We start from the raw sequence: 22915 nt of genomic DNA, 5'->3' as shown, positions 1-22915 counted from the left end.
CATAAGGAGGTGGAATCTTATTTCTGTTTGACTAAAATTCAAAATTTGTCTTTTTATAAATGCTCGAAAAAGTTTTTTTTATCCTACACATTAAGTGATAGTTTTTGATAAACAATATGTTTTGTCCATATTTAACTGTCAACAACATTTTGACCAAGTTATTAAGTTAATTGCAGGCCCAACTATAAAGCTAACTTGCGTAGCCAAACAAAGGCAAAAAAACACTCCCTAAATCCAATATCAATCATCGACGAAAAGTATGAGAGGAAATCTTGTTTCCACAAATCATCCATATTTGAATACTATTTCACGAAACTCAACTCACTTGCAACTTACACCACAGAACAAGCATAGTATACTTGTTATTTCCATCAATTACAATTCTAGTTTTATCCCCCAATTTTCTATCTCTGACTTTGAAGTTCAATCATCAAAACACTTGAGACAACTTATAAACTTATGAGACATTCCACAATAAGCATAGCCAAACACCTTCTTACACATAAAAATGCAATGCAAATTCTGTCATCAATTGGCAGCTTATTCAGCAAGTATAAAAGTACATTGTAATATTCTCAAGAGAAAAGATCACACAGCACACAATCTCTCAAACATCACACTGCAGCACACTCTTGGAAGACAAAAGAACAAACAGTGACGTAGAACGGTGTTTACACGGGTGAACAAACATCTTCAGTTGCGTCCTCTTCTTTAGGCAGGGTTACAAGAGAATCACGAGGTGAGTTTTCTGCTGTTACTGCACCTGTGACATCGTTATCTTGGTTTCCAAAGATATATGATAGTGACAGAGGATTATAGGTCGAGCTTGCCTTCTTAAGGCATTTTATAGCTTTAATGGCAGCAAGTGTGCTCCTATATATATCTACAGTTTCTTCACCAGGTGCCAATTTTAATTCTGAAGAAGCATTTGGTGGATCAGCATTCTGCTTCTGTTGAATGGAGGTTGACTCAACAACCTCTGCTTCTTGTGGGAAGAGGAGCTCCAGATTTTCCTCACACTCACGAACTAATCTCGTGACTGGTTCAGTCATAAAGAAAGGCTGGTGGACAGCAAGCTGAGTAAAAGGCAGACTCAACAATTCCCCAGTTCGTTTATCATATTTCTTCAAAATCTTGATAAGACCTAATTAGGTATGCACAAGATAATTAAGATAAATGAAACAGAAGTAGACAACAGCTGATAGTGAGAAAGACCTTCATAACCACACTAAAAATAATGACTCAGCTACTTAACCTGCAAAGTTAAGAGAGCTGTAGTTTTTTAGAAGGACCATCTCCCCATGGATGGAGACGAAATCCTTCCTTATCTCCATCATCTCTTCACTAAACTCAGTCTCAGATGTAAACACCGAATTCGTACTTCCTCTCGACTTTAATCTTTCTATTCTTTCCTTCAATGCCTGAAATGACAAATGAAAATGTTCAAGTGCCAGACTGAAGGTGTGTCACTGGTTATGCTTATTGGTAATCCACTAACAACACATATGCTATATACCACTTCTTTGCACCCTTTCCTATCATTCGCATTATATCTGGACACAAAAGGAACAACGCCCATATACCCCACCAATCCAAATAACAAGCATTTAATATTAACAAGTCTTTGATTTATTTGTAGAGATCAGCAGCTGCATTGAAATACCTCAAGTAGAAAAAAACCGAGTATCGTACCTTCGTTGTTAATTGTTATTGAAATTACATAATTTGAATGGGCTTATAAAAAGCTCAGCATAATTCTCATGTCAAACTGTATGTTGGCACACTATATCCCAGTGTATGAATCTATAAACTGGAGCATTTCTCTATCTATATAGCTGCTACTTTTGATGAGGCGTGAGAGTATTGATGAAGATGAGTCGTGCCTTAGCAATATGCAGATATGCCAAAGCATCCAAATTCGACAGAACTTCATGAAGCCAACTGACCAAACATTTGGAGAGACAAATCCATAACTATTTTCTCAAAACTTCTCCATGTATTTCACATCAAAAGTTCAAAACTAACTGCAATCACCCAAATTTGACAGCATCTCATTCGCATTAACCATATTCTACCCTTCCCTTTACGCATAGATATTCGCTTTCTAGAAAAGTATTAAGTATCTATTAATGAACTATGTTGACACAACTGAGGCCAATGTAAAGACATATGTTCCATTTAGCAAATTCAAGCAAGGTCAAATAAATAAATGACATGAGAAGAAATGGAATATGCCATGGGAGATTCTTTTGAACCCTCCAACTAACAAACACTGAATTCCACTTTCATAATAGCTTATATAGTCATGTTTTTTCCTCACTACTAGTGTCACTCATACTCATAGAGCTACCTCTATCTCCAAATTGCACCATATCTGTTTAAGTTTCACACCAACAATAGAATTACAATTACAATCCACACCAGGTATCCTAAACAGCCCTGCCTGCATTCAGCACCAATTCATTTTGCAGGGCAGCTTCTTGGTTTCGTAAAGTTCGACGGTATCTACGTTTAGAAGGAGGGATTTATGATTCTCATTTGCATTAAGTTGCTGAACCTTGTCATCTCACCAACCCAAAATTCAATTTACACACATAATACTCAACAATGTAACTAAAGTAAGTCCAAGTTTTTAGTGGATGACGCTATGAATCCGAACAAGAGAGGCTCAAGTTTCAATAGAATCAATCTAAATCACTATAAAGTATAAACCTCTTGACTAAAATTCTGATCAAGAAACAATGAAGAGAAAAACCTGGAAGCGGATGATGAAGTCTTCCTCCTTATCGACGTAGAAATCGTTGAACTTTTCAAGTTCCTCGTTGAGAATTCCGACGAACCACTCGTGAAGCTCCGGCGAGGGGCCGTCCGGCGGCGGATTATCAGCTGCCGGGATACTCTTGAGAAGCTTCTTCAAGGGCTTGTACTGCAAATACTTGTCCCTCCACTCCGGTAGGGTTTCCTCCAAATGAATCCTGAATTCTTTCCCAAATTTCATAATGAATTCGTCGCAGTTGACCTTGGATATTCAATTTCCCGATTCAGTTATGCTCATCTGATTAGATTGTCGAAGAAAAGTTTGTGCGGAAAAGCGGAGAATCTGCTTTGGATTGGAATACTCTATATCAGTAACAGACATGGAAATGAAGGCAATCATTGTATTTCTATATTTGCAGGCACATTTTTTACACTCACATATATTCACACGTATTTATATATAATCAAAGTGGTTTTCTTGTTGCAAGTTGCGTCGAATTTAGGGATTATTCTTTATGCAATTTCGTCGTTTCTGATTACAATTGGCAGGCGTGAGGTCATGACGAAGAAACCAACAACTAGATCAAATTAAAGGCCAACTTTCTCGGATAAAATATTTTTTTGTCTACATTTATATCTTTATTAATTTTGAAATCTCCTAAAATCCAATACTATTAAAGAGGATATTGATAAAATCTAGTATAATATTCTAAAGATATACTTATATATCAATTCATTTGATGGTAAGACAAATATTAGTGTTGATATTTCTGAGCTAATGACTAGACTCTAGGCTTAAGTTAAGACCATGCATACTAAGGTACGATAGATAATTATAACGATTCGAAGATTCAAAATTTAACCAATTCTTTTTATTTTTCCAATCAAAATTTATGATTTTATTTTTGTTATTAAAAACATCATAGAGATGTGCATTATGACGAAACGATATGGAATTAAAATATTTTAATAAAAAGGCTAAAATGATGAAGATATAAAAAACGCTTTAAAAGATTTTAAAAAATAGAAAAAACTAATATGTGTGTGAATTGATGCATTAGAATATTTTTAAAAGCTAAAATGATGAAAATGTTAAATAATTTGGAAAAACAAAATAAATAAAAAAGATTTAATAAAACAGAAAAATAAAGATACGTGCATTAAATGGGTTTCTAATTTAGAATCCAAATTAGAATATATAGAAAAGATAAAAGGATTTTAATATATAAAAGAGAAACCGAAAATTTAAAGACTGTGCATTAAATAGGTTTCTATTTTGGAATTCATATTCGAATTTTTAGAAAAGATAAAAAGATTCGAATAAATAAAAGAGTAAAACACAAGGAAAAAAAACATTATGTGCAGTTGATGGGTCTCAAACTCAGGGCCTTTTGCCGCAAAGGAAGACAATCATACCACTAGACCAAGTACGAGAATTATTAACGGTGTATCTAAATACACTATGGTGGTGTTCGGTTGACAAGATTAAATCTCATTATTAAATATGTATCATGTTTGGTTCATAAGATTGAACCCTTCAACTTAATCCTAGATGGATAGTCTCATGATAATTAGTTATAGCCTCCCCCTCCAACTAAAATAATCCCACAACTTAATCCTAGATGGATAGTCTCATGATATTAGTCCTGACAACCGAACGTCACCTATGATGATAAGTTTGGGATAAAATGATACATTAAATTTTGATGATGACAATGACAATGTTTGATAATATATCTCTCCAACTATACTACTCAAATATCGTTTGCATGCGTATCAATTTGAAGAGAAGAATCGGAAGACCAAATAGCCGCAAACACATAAAAATTTTGATTTTGAAGGCAATTTAGTATTTATTAAATAAATTGGGTTTAAAATTTGGATTCAACATGTGGGACAACCTCTTCCCTTCACTAAATCCATCAAATTCCAAGATTTCTACTACTCTAGAAGCGAAAATAGCAAATTTGGAGATATACTTGTTGAAGGACTCGCCAAACTCATACGATATACTCTACTATTTATACATATATAAAATATGGAGTTTTAAAAAAAACAACAAATATATCATTATAATTCTTTTAATGAATTGGAAAAGTGAAAAGATTTACTAGTATTTACTGTTGTACAGTAAATATTAGGAGAAATGGAAGTTTAAAGGTTTTGAAGAATAATTTATTTGTCTAAACGTGACTTCGATTCAGTCCACTTGCAAAATAAGTACAGTAGACTTCGATTCAGTTTACTTGCAAAATAAGTACAGAGTACTTTCTCCATTGTTAATTGAGGTATTTTTTTACTTTAGAAAGTTTGAAGATAACTGAATCATTTTTATTTTTAGCAAAAAAGTAACTCTTTCTTACTTATTCTCTTTACTTTATTACTAGAACTAGAAGGGACAATTTTACAAAGCATGCAGAAGGAACAAACAAACACACATGCCCACTCTCACAACCAAGCAGTGGCGGATCTGGGGGGCAGGAGGGGGCGGTCGCCCCCTCCGTGCGACTATTTTTCCCTTATCGGGATGTAATTTTACCATGTCCGCCCCCTCCGTTTGCCACCGGCGTCGCCCCGAATAACCAAAAAAATAGCCATGTCCGCACTAAACCAAGGCTAATATTATATATTCCGCCCCCTCCATTTCCGGATCCTGGATCCGCCACTGCAACCAAGTGTATCACCCACCCATTTACGTGTCGACTCGCACCTTCTATAAATTGACCTCGGTTTCCCTTCTCCACTTCCGACCAGCAATCAACTGCCTCTCTAGCTCAGCCATGGCTAAAGCTCTCCCCCTCTCTCTCTCTCTCTGCCTGAGCTTCCTGTTCCTCCTCCATGGCTGCTGCCTAGCTCAATCTCAATCTCAATCTCAATCTCAATCTCAACAGCAGCAGCACCGCTTCCGCGCCAAGACCCAATGCCAAATCCAGCAACCTCACCTCCCGCGACCCCACCTGAGGCCGGTGTCACCGAGTACTGGGACACTTCCAGCGATGAGTTCGAGTGCGCCGGCATCGAGTTCGTGCAACACCATGTGCAGCCCAAGGGCCTCGTGCTTCCCTTCTACACCAACGCCCCTCGACTCACCTTCGTTGTCCAAGGTGAGTTTCTGATTTTTTTTGTCGAATTCGGATTAGTGTCTGATTATAATGTTTGTGGTGAAATTGTTTAGGTAGCGGGATTTTGGGGACTGTGATTCCGGGATGTGCCGAGACTTATGAATCCGAGTCGGGCTCGAGCTCGAGCTCCCGCTCCCGGGAAGGAGAGCAAGGCGACCGCCACCAGAAACTGAGGCGGATCCGCCGCGGCGACGTCATTGCTTTGCCCGAGGGCATCACCACCTTCGTTTACAACGACGGAAATGCTCCATTGACCTACGTGTCCATGTTGGATATTGGCAATGACAACAACCAGCTTGACTTCAAATTCAGAGTAAGATTCTCAACCATATATATATACCTTCACTCTGATGAGTTTAGTTGTTTTTCTTATTATTGTTAGTTTTAGATTCGTTTGTTTTGTTAGTTTTATTTTTTATTTTTAATAAACGCGAAGCTCTTTAAAAAACAAAGATAATGCTACGCATTAAGGACTTATTGGACTTCAAAATTGCCGGAAAAATTGGCTCGAACTAAGGCGGCTACACCGAACTTCAGTTTTGACATTTTTTTACCTTTTTCTAGAATTTCTCCAAAATACCAAAATATATAAAATATGCAATTTAAAAATATAATTTATATGATTGACATTCTAAACGATTGAAATCTAGACTTAAAACATGTAAAACCCATGTTTATCAATCATTGGTAGATGATAATGAGAATGTTTGTTACAGAAATTTGTCCTTGCAGGCAGTGGCGGATCCAGGTGGGGGCGGTCGCCCCTACCCGACCGTCCGGAGAGCCTAAATTTTTCATTGAATCAATCCGAAAATAGGATATCCGCCCCCTCCGTAGAGTGTAGAAATATTTTTGTTTTCAATAAATGTCATATAAAATGTAGTAGTCCAATGATTTGGTTATTGGATTTTTAATTAAGATGTCTAGGGTTCAATCCTCAACAAAAACATATTTATTTTCATTTTTCATTTTTTATTTTATCAATTCATATTTCTTCTTATTATCAAAATAATAACTTTAAATACTACTAAGTTGCATATATTATGTTGTTATATTTATTCTTTAGTTAAAATCATTTTAATTTTGTGTTAAAGTCTTTTTTATCCTAAAGTACTTATAATTTGATCCATGCATCTTAATTATTCTCTATGTAACAAAATAAACATTTTAAATATTTTTGAAATATAAATATTTAGTGCTCTACTTATATCACTTTTGTATATAATATTTACAGTGATTTTAAATGTACATATATTTATACTAATTTTATATTTTAAAATGAATAATACATATTTGCAAGCTAAAGCATGTTTATATTTATATAATTTTTTATTTTAAAATGAATAATACATATTTGCAAGCTGAAGCATGTTTATATTTTATTAATGAAGCTAGTGCAGTAGTGCTACTAAAATATTAATATAATATTTATTTATTTTATTATTAAAAATACTAATAAATTAAATATTTAATATTTAAATATAAGTTCCGCCCCCGCCATTTTCGGGTCCTGGATCCGCCACTGCTTGCAGGAAACCCAGAATCCATTGAAAGGCAGCAAGGCATGCGTGGAGAGACAAGGTACATGAGGGGGAGAGAAGGCCAACAATCAAGAAACATATTCTACGGGTTTGATGAACAGCTTCTAGCAGAGGCTTTCAACACGGAGCCAGAGCTGATGAGGAAGCTCCAGGGCAGGAACCGACGAGAGAGGCATCATCGTCCTAGCCGAGAAGCTGAGAATGGTGCTGCCCGACGACTACGAAAGCCAAGCACCAAGACGAGGCCGACCCTACAACGGCTTGGAGGAAACCTTCTGCTCACACAAAATCAAGAAGAACCTCGACCACCCCACCAGCGCCGACCTCTACAATCCCCGCACCGGCCGCATCAGCAACCTCAACAGCCTCTCTCTCCCCATCCTCAACTACCTGCAACTCAGCGCTCAAAGAGGAATCCTCTATACGGTTCATTAGTATCTTCATTTGCTTCGAAAAAATCAAACAATTCTAATTCCTAATATTTAATCAACAGAATGCTGTAGTGGCGCCACAATGGACCACAAACGCCCACTCCGCCTTGTACGTGACTAAAGGAAGTGCTAGAATCCAAGTGGTCGGATTCGGAGGAAGATCGGTTTTCGACGGAGAGGTGAAGGAGGGGCAGCTTCTGGTAGTCCCGCAAAACTTCGTTGTGGTGAAGAAGGCGAGGGAGAATGGATCCGAGTGGATCAGCTTCAAGACCAACGAGAATGCGGTGCACGCACAGCTCGCAGGCCGCCTCTCCGCGATCCGGGCAATGCCCAATGAGGTCCTGATGAACGCTTTCGGCATCTCTCGGGACGAAGCTAAGAGCCTCAAGTTTGGGAGAGAAGAATCCTCTCTCTTTAGCCCATCGCAGAGATATGCATAAATGATGCTGTTGTTCTAGACCTGTACGTTTTATTATAATAAATCTGTGAATTTTCGTTTATCTTACTCACCTCTTCTTGCACTCTTGCTCACTCACTCGCTTGTTGAATAAGATCAATACGTGAAAAAAAAATTAAGTACATGGAGTAATACTTTTTTCTTCTTCAACAAATGGAGTAAATATAATTAACTTTCTCTACTTTTCAGTTTTTGCCATTAATTAAAAAAATGGCATTTAATGTCATGAACTTTACATTCAGTCGCCGTTTTCCCATAACGGGTTTTCTAGCCATGAAACGTGCTGACATGTCTTATTTATCTAGCATGGTTGCTGATTGTGCGGTAAGTGATAAAAGAATCAGCCCAAAATTATTTTAGTTGGTTGACCAAAACATGAAAAGTGAAATTAAACCACTCACATCTCTGAATCGGTCAAACCCCAACATAAATTCTAACCCTTTGTTTCTCTCAATTGGCGACAACAAGAATGAAGCAGCTCAGAATTCTCTCTATCTCACGCATAAGCGGCGATTTGCCCTCCACGCCATCGCCGGCGTCGGTTTCCTTTTCTTCAATAGCGACTTTCCTCCCCAAAATCGTGCTAGGTTATCACTACTCAACCAAACTCTCAACCTCTCACGAAATCGGCACCATTTGCCAATAACTCATGAACTTTTACTTTTATTGTTTAGAGTGAACTACATGAATTTCCAAGTTTGAACAAAAATAGACCCTGAACTTTAAAAATACCATAGCTCGACCCTGAACTTAGGGGATAATCTTAACCATAGAACTTTTTCACTATTTGACCTATTTGTCCATCGAAAATGTCCCCAAGACATGAGGGTATATTTGGACTTTCATAAAATTAGGATATTTGGGTATTAGGTATGATATTTTCTCTATATCTCTCTAGTACATGATATGATATTTTCATATAGTTTGGCTACATGATATTTTTCACTTCTCTTTTTCAATAATTTTATGTCAAATCTTCTTTCTCTCTTTTTCTCTTAAAATTATAAAAGTAAAAGAATTTCATACTCCCTCCGTCCCAGATAATTCGTCTCACTTTGACTGGGCACGTGTTTTAAAAAATGTAATGAAAAGTAGGTTGAAAAAGTTAGTGGAATGTGAGTCCTACTTTTATATATTAGTTTTATAATAAAATGTGAGTAAGAATGAGTTAGTAGAATATGAGGTCTACTATAAAAAAATGGTAAAAAGTTAAATAAGACAAATTATGTGGGACGGACCGAAATGGAAAAATGGGACAAATTATCTGGGACGAAGGGAGTAGTATTTTTTATTTTAATTTTTTACTTTTAAAATTTCTAGAGAAAGAGAGAGAAAGAGAATTTAACATAAAATGATTGAAAATGTGAAGTGAAAAAATATCATTTCTGGTACCCAAACTATATGAAAATATCATAATATCAATACTAGAGAGAGATAGAAAATAGCATCTCCCTCCGTCCGCCATTAGGAGTCCCATTTGAGTTCGATACGGGTTTTAAGAAATATCCCCCACGTCCCACAATAAGTGTCACTCTTTTCTATTTTGGCATGTCCCATAATAATTGTCACATTTTATTTTACCAATGGTAAGTAGGTCCAACATTTCACTAATTCACTTCACTCACATTTTATTATAAAGTCAATATAAAAGAGTGGTTTTCACATTCCACTAACTTTTCCAACCAACTTTTCTTTATATTTCTTAAAACCTGTGCCCACAATAAGAGTGACAATTATTGTGGGATGGAGGGAGTATAAAGGAAAGTAGATGGGAAAAGATAGTAGGATGAGCTAGAGGAAAGTGAGGTTTACCTACCATTTATAGTAAAAGTAAACCGAGACTCCTAATGGTGGATGGACTAAAATTGTTAACCGTAACTCCTAATGGAGGACGGAGGAAGTACCCAGTATCTAGGTACTCTAACTTTATGAAAGTCTAAAAATGCCCTCCAAGTCTTGATGGCATCTTGGATGAAAAATACACCAGATAGTGAAAAAGTACTATGAGTAAGATTAACTTCTAAATCCAAAGACTATCCAAGATATTTTTAAAGTTCATGCATTATTTTTGTTCAACCTTGAAAATTTAAACACTAATTATATAGTTCACTTTTTTTTTTATTATTTTGACGAATGAATCTCTGAAGTTCAATTTAAATTTTGAATATACATTTAAAAGGTTTTTATGGTACTTTTAATTACACCGGTTACGGGTACTAAGTGCGAGGAAAACGACGTGTCGTCATGAACTATTAATTTTAATATGGAAATTAAGAGACATATGGAGTACGAGATTACGTAAATTAACACAAATAAGGTTCTTTTCTTGTCCCGCTTTCCCAATTTAGAAATGATATCAAACACTCGAGAATGCAATCACATTGCTTCCCTCTTCCCATAATTACAAATGTGGTAGTACTATCACATAAATAGGTGGTCAAGCGAATAAAAGTAAAAGAAACTTAAATTTCAGGTTGAGATTACAAGAACTTTCTTTTAGTTACAATAAATAATAGTAATAATCTAATTTAAAAGAACCTTAATAACAAATAATTATATTACTATCTTTATATTTGAAAAATAGAGAATTTAGAAGACATTTTGAATTTTAATATGAAATTTGTACAATAAATAATACTCCCTCCGTTTCTTCATAATTGAGGCGAAACTTTCGGCACGGAATTTTAGAAATAAATGTTGGGTGTGTTAAATAAATAGATAAAAAAGTAAGAGAGATGAAAATGTAGAGAGAATAAAGTATAAAATGAATAAAGTAGAGAGAATAAGTAAGAGAGTAAAGTAAGAAAGAGAAAAAAGTTAGCATATATGAAAATGACTCAACTATGAAGGAATTTCCCGAAATGGAAAAACGACCAAACTATAAAGAAGCGGAAGGAGTAGTATTAAAATAGTACTATTAGTTTTAAATATTTCAAAAGATAACAATTTCAAATGATTACATTTTAAATATTCCAAATGTCACAAATAACAAAGTGACCTTTTACTATCCTTTTGATAGCTTTTTAAAATTCATATGACAATATTACATGTTAAAAGGTTACATAAAGTGTATATACATATTAGGTTATTTGATTGACAAGATTGTACATTCAAGATTAAATTAAATATATAGTGTGTTTAGCTAATGAGATTGAATCTTGTAACTTAATCTTAGATAGATAATTATATGATAATTATATTACATGAATTATTATAAATTAAATATATAGTGTGTTTGACTAATGAGATTGAATCTTGTAACTTAATTTTAGATAGATAATTATATGATAATTATATTACATGAATTATTAAATAGTTATAATTAGTTATGACAACCGAATGATATCTAAGAGTATTACTATCTTTTATGGTTTCTGATCCACTTTACTGAAATATCAATTTGTATTTAATGATAATTACTATCAACTCATTTTCATCAGAATAAATTTTTAATACTACCAGTAGTACTTTATTTTCAGTGGACAGAAAAAAAGAAAATTAAAATTTCCAATCTTGACATACATCCACAACGTGGCAACGACGTCGTATTGACTTCTTCCCTTGGCTCTGTCCAAATTTTCTACTGATAAGTATCCTCATACTCTTTCACTCTTTCTTCATCTCTCCTTCTCCGCTCTCTCGAAACACTCAAAAAGCTATCTTCGTTTCCATCGATTCTTCAGATCATAGATCTAATGGCCAAGGATCCAGTTCGTGTTCTCGTTACCGGCGCTGCTGGTATGAACTTTTTTGATGTTTAATTTTGGACTGCTCCGATTTATTCGTTTTCACTTTATTTTGTGGAAGATTTTATTCGTATACATCTGAATCGGCGTTTTCAGTCGATTTATTCGTCAGATTGTTAGTACATAATTTCGATTTGAAGCTTTTTAAGTCGATTTTCCTGAGATCAGTGATCTGCTTGTATATGATAACTTGATGTTTATTATTTCTCATGAATTAAGTGGACGTCCAGATGGACTTTTGCTTCCGTTATTAGTTTAAACGTGATCTATAGATAGGATTTGTCTTGCATAGTGTTTTCAGATTTGGTTGTATATTTTATTTTGGTTGGAGCTACAAGATAAATTTTTTGCTGATGTGATTTGAGGCAACACTGAAAATAGGAAGTGATCCCTAACATTTTTACAAGATTCTTATCTATTGTGTTGCTTTAGTCTACCTGAAATGATTTATCAATTTCGATAGTGGGAACACAGTAAAATGAATTAATATGAAACGGATCTAGGAAGCAGGCGGCCTGTGAATCCATAATACTTGCTTCATCATCGAAAAGTCGACCTTGTTAGCATTCATAGATTGTTCATCTTGATAGTAATATATACCAAGTTATGCACTAAGTTGATGATATAGTTTAAAATGGTCAAATATGAACACTTTCTTTTGGCTTTCAGGGCAAATCGGATATGCTCTTGTTCCTATGATTGCGAGGGGGGTTATGTTGGGCGCAGACCAGCCTGTGATCCTCCACATGTTGGATATTCCACCAGCTGCTGAGGCACTTAATGGTGTTAAGATGGAATTGGTGGATGCAGCATTTCCACTTCTTAAAGGTTGATTCTCTTGATAGATCTGTACACTTTGCTATGTATCATTATATTTATATATCAGTTTGAGTACTTAAATGCTTCATTGTTTCAGTTGAAAGTTGGGCATTCTTGATTCATATATATTTTGTTATCAGGTGTTGTTGCCACCACTGATGCTGTCGAAGCTTGCACTGGTGTCAATATTGCTGTGATGGTTGGTGGATTCCCAAGGAAAGAGGGTATGGAGAGGAAAGATGTGATGTCCAAGAATGTCTCCATCTACAAATCCCAAGCTTCTGCTCTTGAGAAGCATGCTGCTGCTAACTGCAAGGTGATTACTCATCAGTTTTTTACGTCAAAATGACATGATTCATGACAGAAAAAATCTGCAAAGCAAAAAACAATGATGACTATTGAGAAATGTATAAAAAAATAATATGGAAATAACATTTACATTTTTGAAGGGAAATGTGTTTGCTTGGAAAAAAGGTATAATCCTTGTCTTTGCTCCAGGTTTTGGTTGTTGCTAACCCTGCCAATACCAATGCGTTGATCCTGAAAGAATTTGCTCCATCTATTCCCGAGAAGAACATTACCTGTTTGACTAGATTGGACCATAACAGGGCTCTTGGGCAGATTTCAGAGAGATTGAATGTTCAAGTATCCGATGTTAAAAATGTCATTATTTGGGGTAACCACTCTTCAACACAGTACCCTGATGTCACTCATGCTACTGTAAGCACTCCGGCTGGAGAAAAGCCTGTCCGTGAGCTCATTGCTGATGACCAATGGTACTGAGATCTTTTCTACATTGAATTTTTATTTTTGGTACTTTATGTAAGACTTCTTTATTGAAAACCTACTTTGCTTTCCATCTCTTTCTTAGGTTGAACACAGAATTCATTGCCACTGTCCAGCAGCGTGGAGCTGCTATTATCAAGGCAAGGAAGCTCTCCAGTGCACTTTCTGCGGCTAGTTCTGCTTGTGACCATATCCGCGACTGGGTTCTTGGAACTCCAGAGGTTTGCATTGCTTTATACTACTATCATTAATCACAAAATTTATTGTACTTATCATCATCTCATGTTTTTTCTACCAGGGAACTTGGGTATCAATGGGAGTATACTCTGATGGTTCATACAATGTTCCTTCTGGACTCATTTACTCCTTCCCAGTTACTTGCAAGAATGGAGAATGGTGCATTGTTCAGGGTGAGAATATGAGTGACCATCATATTTCAGTCTAGTTAATATGTTCGAAAACTTCACATACAAACTAGGAGTAGTTTTTGTTAAATTTTTCAGCAGAATAGATTCTGAGGAATTTTATCTTGTCTTGAAATATTTGTACATTTTCAGGACTATCCATCGATGAATTCTCAAGGAACAAGTTGGATTTAACTGCTAAAGAGCTCAGTGAGGAGAAAGATCTCGCGTATTCATGTCTGTCTTAGTTTTTTTTTCCCCCATATTGCTCGATGGCTCAGTTGTTTCCTTAGTATTCGTTGCAGTTTTAAAAAAACGCCATTGTCTAGTCATCAATGGCGAAACAACTTCATGGCAGTTGTTCAAGTACTTTTGTTTTGAGGGAGTTTTCATATTTATTGAGACTTCATTGGACATATCATAAGTTTGCGGTTCTAGAAGATTTGTCTATTATTAATGCAAATTAGTTTTTTAAGGTATTTTACTAATGCCACATAGGAAAACATAAGAGTATGGTTTCTATAACTTTCTAACTAGTCATTGAAAGCTTTGACTAGAAGTGGCGTGTATGATTAAGATTTCTAAAACAGGAGTATCTATTACTGTCATGGATTCATGGTTTGTCCCTTGATCAGGACCACGATCATGTTTCACGGTTGTGGTGGCCATCATGGTAACCATCGTGGCTCATGTATAGCCGTGGCTAATGGCTAATGACGTGACCTAAAATTTCTATAAATAATCTTACTTCTCATTTCCCTCTCAACTTTAAATTGCCACTTCTATATAAAAACTCTTACCCCTCATTTCTCTTACATCGCCAATTCTAACCACCTTTGCTTCCTCTATGTCGTTTGTATTTTATATACTCAGAAAAATTAACAGTATGCTGTATACACACTTGATACGGAAATTAAAAATTTATATTTTTCTTCAAACATAAACAACAATCTCATAATTAAATGAGAGCCAAATTACAAAATCTTCCAAACTAAACCAATAGAAGAAAAGAATACAAATGTAATAGTAAATGTGAATCAAAAGCAAATAGCATATAAAACATACTTGCGCATTCAATGAATATGATACAAATCAGCTTTCTTCCATATTTTCTTGTGATGCTTCTTCCAGCGATTAACCCTTGGCCTCAGGCACCGCCAACGTGCAAATCATTCCAAGAAAATTAATCACTCCAAGAACAATCAAAGCATTCTTCACCCCAATGCCCGGCGGGAATCCGGCATCAGTCTTGGTTTTGTCTTTATTCTGTGCAGCGTAGAGAAACCCGTAAGCTCCGACAACGGCTCCCGCCTTTCCAGCCGCAGCCCGATATCCCGTGGCACGTCGACCTCAGCCTCGCCAGAAATATCTCCGCCGGCACCACAAACGTCGTGGCGTTGGGCTCGAAATTAGCGAAGAAGAACGTCAGCGCGTACATTATCACGAACCCCATCCTGTTGTCCCTCTTCGTCCAGTGATCGTAAGGGATGGCGATGGCGAACATGAACACCGTCATGAAGAAGAACCCGAGCATCTGGATGGCGAACCGCCCAGATGATGTCGTTGAACGCCACCGTGAACCAGTACCCGGGAACCGTGCTGCAGAGCGCGATCAGTGTTTGAGCTTGTACACCTCCCCGATGGGGTTTTTTCTATTTTTGTTCTAAAATAGAACTTAGATTCCTCGTTTGTTCTAGCGTTTTTTTTGTTCCGGATTTGGGAGAGACGCTTGAACCCTCATGCGTCTCTTTTTAATGAGACGCATGACAATTATGCGTCTTTCATAGAGACGCATGAGGGTCATGCGTCTCTATTTTTTTTTCGTTTTTTTTAACGACGCATGAGGGTCATGCGTCTTCGGTATAGACGCATCTCCCTCATGCGTCTATTGTTTTTTTAAAATATAATAAACGACGCATGAGCATCATGCGTCTTAGGGAGAGACGCATGAGGCTCATGCGTCTCTAACTTGCTTGAATCAGTACCCACGGAAGAAAAGGCAGAATACGCGAGAGAAAGAGAGGAAGACAAAACGTGCGATTTCCTTGGCGATTTCTTGGCGATTCCCTTCATATTTCGGTAAGTTTCCTTCAATCTTTCAACATTGCTCCCGTATCTGTTGTTTATTTGCATATTATTAGGGTTTTTGATAAATCTATTGTATATTTACTATATTAGGGTTTAATGAAAAAAATTGTCTTTAATTGTTGTTGGTTTGTATATATATTTTTGCAGAAATCATGCAAGTATACGTGAGTTTATATTGGGGTGGTAGAATATATCAACTTCCTCAAGTGGGTATTTGTTATGATCCTCCTCGTGCGAGAGCTTCCATCGTATTGGATTCATGTGTCTCATTATCTGAATTAGTTGCAATGATATGTGTTAAGATAAGAATAGATTCAAACCAACACTTCATCGAAATATCTTGGAGGCATTGTTTCTTGGGTACCGGTACGAGTTATGTATGTACTGCGGTTGACAGTGATCAAAGTGTGTTTTATATGTTCAATGCGGCTCTAAATTCTACTCGGCATATTGAATTATTTGTTGAGTATTCGTATGTTGGAAATGCCTTCATCCCACCAATTGTTGATCATGGTGTTGGATCATCTACGAGGTTTGAACCTTTGAGCATGGATTGCGGTATGAATGAGCAAACAGATGTTGCAGATGCTGCTGATATTGGATTGAATACTCAAGAGACTGTAGAAGAGCATGCTGATGTTCATGTTGTACGAAGAGACCTTGATGATCCAGAATTGTCGTCATCATCGTCTGATGAGATTTTAAGTGATGATTCTGGTGCTGACTCTAGTGATGAGGAGGTAGTGTATAAACCCGTCGTGCAAGGTGAACAACCACTTCCAGAATACGTTCACACCGGGTTGAAATATTTTCGCACACTGCCTAGTGGTCCTTCTGAGGTACCTGAAGTTGGTAATGAACGCAGTACCATGTACTGGGATGAAGAACACCCATATCGGATTAATGCGGGAACAAAATTTGATAGCAAGCTGCATGTGAAGACTGCTATTACTATGTGGAGTCTGAGGCAACACCGGCAATTTAGGGTGGTTGAGAGCAAAGTAAGAAGGTGGCATGCCGTGTGCAAATATCCAGCAGGGAGGACAGAAGATGGGACAACTATTATCAGCGAGACCGACGCTGAAAAAGCGAATGAATGTCGGTGGGAAGTTTCTGTTACACACATGGCCCATGATGATATGTGGGAGATTAGGAAGTGGTGTGGACGACATAGTTGTGAAGGCCATCGTAATGATAGAGGACATGCTAACTTTTCATCACCAATGATTGCTTTGTGTATTCGACATCAGTTGCTTAAAAATGCCGAGTTCAGTGCCGCAGCCGTAAGAAATTTTGTTCATGACAAATTTCATGTGGTAATCAGTTATAAGAAGGCATGGTATGCACGGAGAAGGGCTTTAGAGATTGTATTTGATGGATGAGAGGAGTCATTTAGGGATTTGCCAGGCTACATGCTTGAACTGCAGTATAGGAATCCAGGCACAATCGTTGAGTGGAGGCATAACGAGTTGTTGAGCCAGGGCCGTACTAAAGTCTTCTATTACGTGTTCTGGGCACTTGGGCCTGCTATACATGCTTTTCAGGAGTGCCAACCCGTTTTAACAATAGACGGGACTCACCTTCGAGGAAGATTTAAAGGTAAGCTGCTTGTTGCTTGTGGTGTTGATGCTAACAAGAAATGTCTGCCTGTTGCATATGCTGTTGTCGATGAAGAAACTGGCGACAGCTGGGAGTGGTTTTTGGATCATGTCAGAATCCATGTGGTGAAGTACGAAAGAGAGGTGTGCATCATTTCGGATAGGCATAAAGGAATCCTAAAGGCTATGCGTTCTGATGAATGGAAAAAGCCGCCGATATGTCACCACAAATTTTGTTTGATCCATGTGAGGAAAAATATCTTGACTAAACTTAAGGGTAAGAGAGGTAAAGCGAAAGGCATGATATGGGCATTGGGTGTCACAACTCAAGTACGCAAGTACGTGCGACGGCGACTTGCACTACGGGAGGAAAGTCTTGTTGCGATACACGAGCTCAATAAAGCCAAACAAGAGAACTGGTCTCTTTGTTACGATGATGAACTGAGATGGGGGGTGCCCTCAACAAACATGTCAGAGAGCTACAACAACGTGTTGAGAGGTATAAGAGAGCTGCCTATTAGAGCTTTGGTTGATCTGACATTTTGGAGAACAGTGGAATGGTGGGCAGAGAGAAAGACAGAAATACAACATACCGTGGAATGAGGGTCATGCGTCTTACGTAGAGACGCATAATGCTCATGCGTCTCTAACTTGCAGGCAGTCAGAATACAGAGAGTTCGCCCGCTCGGGCGATTCCATCTTCTACTTTTGCCCGATCGGGCGTTTTCGGAGTATAGGAGCATTTCCTATCTGCATTGTTCCTTTCCACCTGTACATATATTTGATGTAAGCAAATAATCCAATATAAATTAATAAATAAATATTTAGATATATACCTGACGCCACATGGTGTATATGGCTCGTGCACAACTGGTCCAATGAACGCAGGCCTCAATGTGGGCATTCTTTCCCACGCCCATAGCTGCAGAAGCATCATAGGCCCGCCCAACTCTTTTCTCTTATCCATGGAAGCCTCGCACAGATAATGATAAAGGTAGGCCAATGCCGCACTTCCCCAACTAATATTCTTCACCTCTTCTGGATCCCCAAGCCCATTCAACCACATAAATGGCACCTTACACCCCGTGGTGTCCGGTAGAATGAGACCTCCTAATAAAATTAGGGCATGGATACGTGCCCTTTGGATGTATACGTACATAGGTAGGTCATCACCCAGAGGCATCCTTGTCTGGTTGATCAGTGCGGTCATCAGCAAACCGCCTTGCTTTGTCTCTGTGGAAGTATCTGGTATCCATCCCAACAGATCGCGGCACTTGCTGGTCCAGTCTGGAAAGTTGTCATGATAGTCACGCCCTGTGAAAACGCGACCATCCGCCCTCAAGCCCCAAATGGCTTGCACATCTTACAAGGTGATCGTCGCCTCACCGATCGGTAGATGGAAAGTGTGTGTCTCCGGTCTCCAACGCTCAATCAACGCCGTGATCAGCTCGTTGTCCACCTTCATGGGCTTCCCACAATCGATCACGCCTTTGAAACCAAAGACATCAAGCCAATATCTAACATTCTCGTGAATTTCGACGTCCCAAGTCTTGCTTTCTGTCCTTCGGACTTTAAATACTTGGGTTGTGCCCTATTTCATTAATTTATGTGAAATGTGATGTTTCTGCAAATTTAGCACGGACGGGTCTTCGGGTCCATATAATAATTGCCCACTAGAACTTGAAGTCTCCATCTAATCTAAGTACATATTCACGAAACAACAATTACAAACTAACATTTACAACACAAATTACATATCCATTCAAATTCATCTTCAAAATAACAACACATCATAAACCAAATGATTGATTCACTCCAATTCAACACCATTCATGCTTTATAAGGCCTAATTTACATATAGCTACTAAATTAGAAGGTTAAATTAAAATATGCAATTCAACCTATACTTTATTCTTCAATAACAACCAAATCACAACACCAAGCATCTCTAATATATGAATAACTATACAATAGAATGAATTTAGCCACTAAAATCCATTACAATTAACTAAACACCAAAAAATCGGACAAAATTGACCAATTTGTTATAAACCCTAATTTACAAAAATTAGGGGAAATCTAAACAAACTATGCAAATTAACAACAAATAAGGAAGGAATGTTGAAGGATTGAATGAAACTTACCGGAAAATGAGAGGAAATCGTCGGATTCGCCAAGAAATCACCAAGGAATCGCCGGAAGTCGCCTATCAGAATTCTCTCTCACGTGTATTCTGCCTTCTGCCTCTCGCGGAACTGATTTAATTCGAAATAGAGACGCATGAGCCTCATGCGTCTCTCCCTAAGACGCATGATGCTCATGCGTCGTCTATTATATTTTAAAAAAACAATAGACGCATGAGGGAGATGCGTCTATATATAAGACGCATGACCCTCATGCGTCGTTAAAAAAACGGAAAAAAATAGAGACGCATGACCCTCGTGCGTCTCTATGAAAGACGCATAATTGTCATGCGTCTCATTAAAAGGAGGCGCATGAGGGTCATGCGTCTCTCCCAAATCCGGAACAAAAAAAAACGCTAGAACAAACGAGGAAGCTAAGTTCTATTTTAGAACAAAAATAGAAAAAACCCCTCCCCGATGGCGTTCATGGTCTTCGCCGGCGGGATCCACCCTATTGCCGAGAAGACGTCTTTCTGGAATAGGTTCTGGCTGTAGAAGGCGATGTTGAGAAGGAACAACGTGGAGGTGTTCCCGAAGAGATGGAGCCCGTGCCGCTTTAAAAACTCCTTTGATAGAAGGCCGAAGTTGTTTCCTTGAGAGATCTTTTCGATTTTCTCCTCTTCAGCCTCAATCTCAATGTTGAGAACCCTGTCCATGTCCTGCGCTGCTCTGGTGGCGTTCTTTGCGACCAGAGCAGTGTAGCGGGCGGTCTCGGGCATCTTCATCCGCCAGTAGAAGGTGAGGGCGGCGGGGATGGCGCCGAACATGAGGCGGCGGCGTTCTGCTTGTAGGAAGGGGAGTGGAAGGCGTGGTCGAAGGGCGGCGGAGACTATCAATGAGAAGGCGGCGTGGTCGTAGGCGTCTGTGAAGAAGCCCATTCCGGCAACCACAATGGCTGTGAAATGGTAGAGTTGTGTTTTGGCAACGTCAAGTGCATTAAGCACTTCTAATTGCTGCCTACCCATTGTTTTACACTTTTACTACTTCCTCTTCCATTACCACTGTAACAACGAATTCATGATCAGTAATGTTGAACTCGTATTTAGATTCAAGTATATGATCGTTATAACATGTTGAAGAAAATAGTTGGTACAATAATTATTGAATAAATTAAACAAGGTGATTAATAGAATATAAACGCAATTATTAACATGCATGTGGAAATTTTAAAAAATAACCAAAATTTATGATGTAAAAAAAAGCATACTAAGTTGAAGACAAATTATCTTAATCTTTTGCTTTTTAGGACACTTCTACTTGTGTCCGTAATTTTAGTTGGGATACCAACAATAAGAACACTTTTTGCAGCGTTGGTGGTATATTCGACACACAAATTAGTATCCTTAATAGCATTAAAAATTGTTCTTATCCAAACTTTTTGCCGTAGTGGCAGCTATCATATAATTGTCCAAGAGAAATACTACTAATCTGAAACCTACATCTAATGCTAATGTAATCACATAAATCATCTAATCATATGTTGCTAATGTCAAAATGATGAAAACGCAGCTTTCTAATTAAGGAAATGATTACTGAATTGATAGATTGAGTTGTATCTGAAAGTAGATGGCCGATGAGGAGAGAATACGAGTAGAAGGGATTGGATAGTGGTATTGAAGATTAGTGGCAATTATATAGAAGAGTGAGTTGAGCTGCATACATGATGAGTTGACATAATTACTTCAACGTTCAAACATGTATGTATCATACCAAATTAATTTCACATTAATTAGTTTAATCATACTTAATCATGTTTGCATATTTGTAAACAGTCTGCTTGCAGCTGCAGATAGTGACATGCATGGAAAACTTGCTGGCTGATCATAACCAACTTTATTTACTTCCTTCGTTCCATAAAAACATGTGAACTTTCCATTTTCGTTAGCCCCACAAAAATATATGCATTCAACTTTTATAAAATTATCACAATTTAGTACCTTATACATCAACTTATTCACGACTTATACTACCATTAAACACTACTAACAATATGTGTCCCACTATCCACTAACATGCATTGCTTTAACTATCATTCCCCCTTCTCTCTTACTTAACCAATTTGTCTTAATTCTCTATCCATATTAACTGTCCATATTTTTATGAAATGGATGACGTATTTATTTAGGTTTCAATGATAAATGATTTTGTAATTAAGTCTCAAAGTAACTAGACTGATACAAAACAGAATTAAAGTTACACTCATTTTACAAACTTGGAAAGTAAATGAATATGCAAACTTTAATATTGTTATATACTTTCCTCAAATTGAATCTGAATATTTGTTGATATTGCGCTACTTCATGTAAAACGATAGCATTTTAATGAAGCATTGTTACCTCAAAAAGAGATTTTATATTCAATTTATGAAGAAAAAAAATTATAGTACACCATCTATCCCTATTTAATTATTTTATAATTGTCCGTCACGGATTTTAAGAAATTGTGTAACTTAATAGAGAAAAAATGAGAAAAAAGTTAGTGAATTGTAAAACCTACTTTTATACATCACCAGTTCTTAAAAAAATAGTCTTATCTGTGGAAGAGACGAGTTTAATAACAAATTGATAAAGTAATAAAGAGAAGGAGAAAAAGTGGTTAAGATAAGAGAGAGAAGAATCTTTCCATTTTTAGAAATTAGATTATTTTTATGGATACCCAAAAAATGGCCAAATGAGATCTTTTTCATGAACGGATGGAGTATAAATTTATAATAATTATAAGTAGAATGAGTTAGTGGAATATGTGGTTAATTTATCAAAAATAATAAAAATGAAATGAGACAATTAATGAGGACCAGATGAAATGAGACAATTAATGGGACAAGAGAGGTGTGCTTATTTATTCTTAATTTTCAAATTTGTCCATAAAATCAAAAGGTACCCATAAATTAAGCTCTACAGGTCTTCCTACAAGTGATTAATTTCTTTTGACCGTTTGATTTAAGAAAATGATATTTATTGAGTTACCTGAAGGAAGAATAAAG

General features: G+C 37.0%; 2 protein-coding genes and 2 pseudogenes across 2 annotated transcripts; 2 read left to right on the top strand and 2 right to left on the bottom strand.

Annotated features, from left to right (window-relative positions):
• Nucleotides 1-481: 481 nt before the first annotated feature.
• LOC121789147 (SPX domain-containing protein 4-like) lies at nucleotides 482-3212 on the bottom strand. Its single transcript, XM_042187655.1, has 4 exons — nucleotides 3196-3212; nucleotides 2756-3103; nucleotides 1256-1421; nucleotides 482-1144 (listed from the first exon to the last, which is right to left on the bottom strand). The coding sequence occupies exons 2-4, from the start codon at nucleotides 2996-2998 to the stop codon at nucleotides 672-674; spliced, it is 882 nt and encodes a 293-aa protein (XP_042043589.1). The 5' UTR covers nucleotides 2999-3103; nucleotides 3196-3212; the 3' UTR covers nucleotides 482-671.
• A 2325-nt stretch (nucleotides 3213-5537) lies between these two features.
• On the top strand, nucleotides 5538-8291 carry LOC121789151 (annotated as a pseudogene).
• A 3599-nt stretch (nucleotides 8292-11890) lies between these two features.
• On the top strand, nucleotides 11891-14542 carry LOC121789165 (malate dehydrogenase). Its single transcript, XM_042187678.1, has 7 exons — nucleotides 11891-12046; nucleotides 12724-12882; nucleotides 13014-13189; nucleotides 13372-13649; nucleotides 13745-13880; nucleotides 13958-14069; nucleotides 14217-14542. The coding sequence occupies exons 1-7, from the start codon at nucleotides 12004-12006 to the stop codon at nucleotides 14309-14311; spliced, it is 999 nt and encodes a 332-aa protein (XP_042043612.1). The 5' UTR covers nucleotides 11891-12003; the 3' UTR covers nucleotides 14312-14542.
• Nucleotides 14543-15155: 613 nt separating this feature from the next.
• LOC121789149 lies at nucleotides 15156-20897 on the bottom strand (annotated as a pseudogene).
• Between the last annotated feature and the right edge of the window lie 2018 nt (nucleotides 20898-22915).

This window comes from Salvia splendens, unplaced genomic scaffold (assembly GCF_004379255.2).
Source record: "Salvia splendens isolate huo1 unplaced genomic scaffold, SspV2 ctg152, whole genome shotgun sequence".
Taxonomy (NCBI): domain Eukaryota; kingdom Viridiplantae; phylum Streptophyta; class Magnoliopsida; order Lamiales; family Lamiaceae; genus Salvia; species Salvia splendens.
Note: the sequence above shows the minus strand (reverse complement) of the source record. Positions and strands in the feature narration are given on the sequence as shown.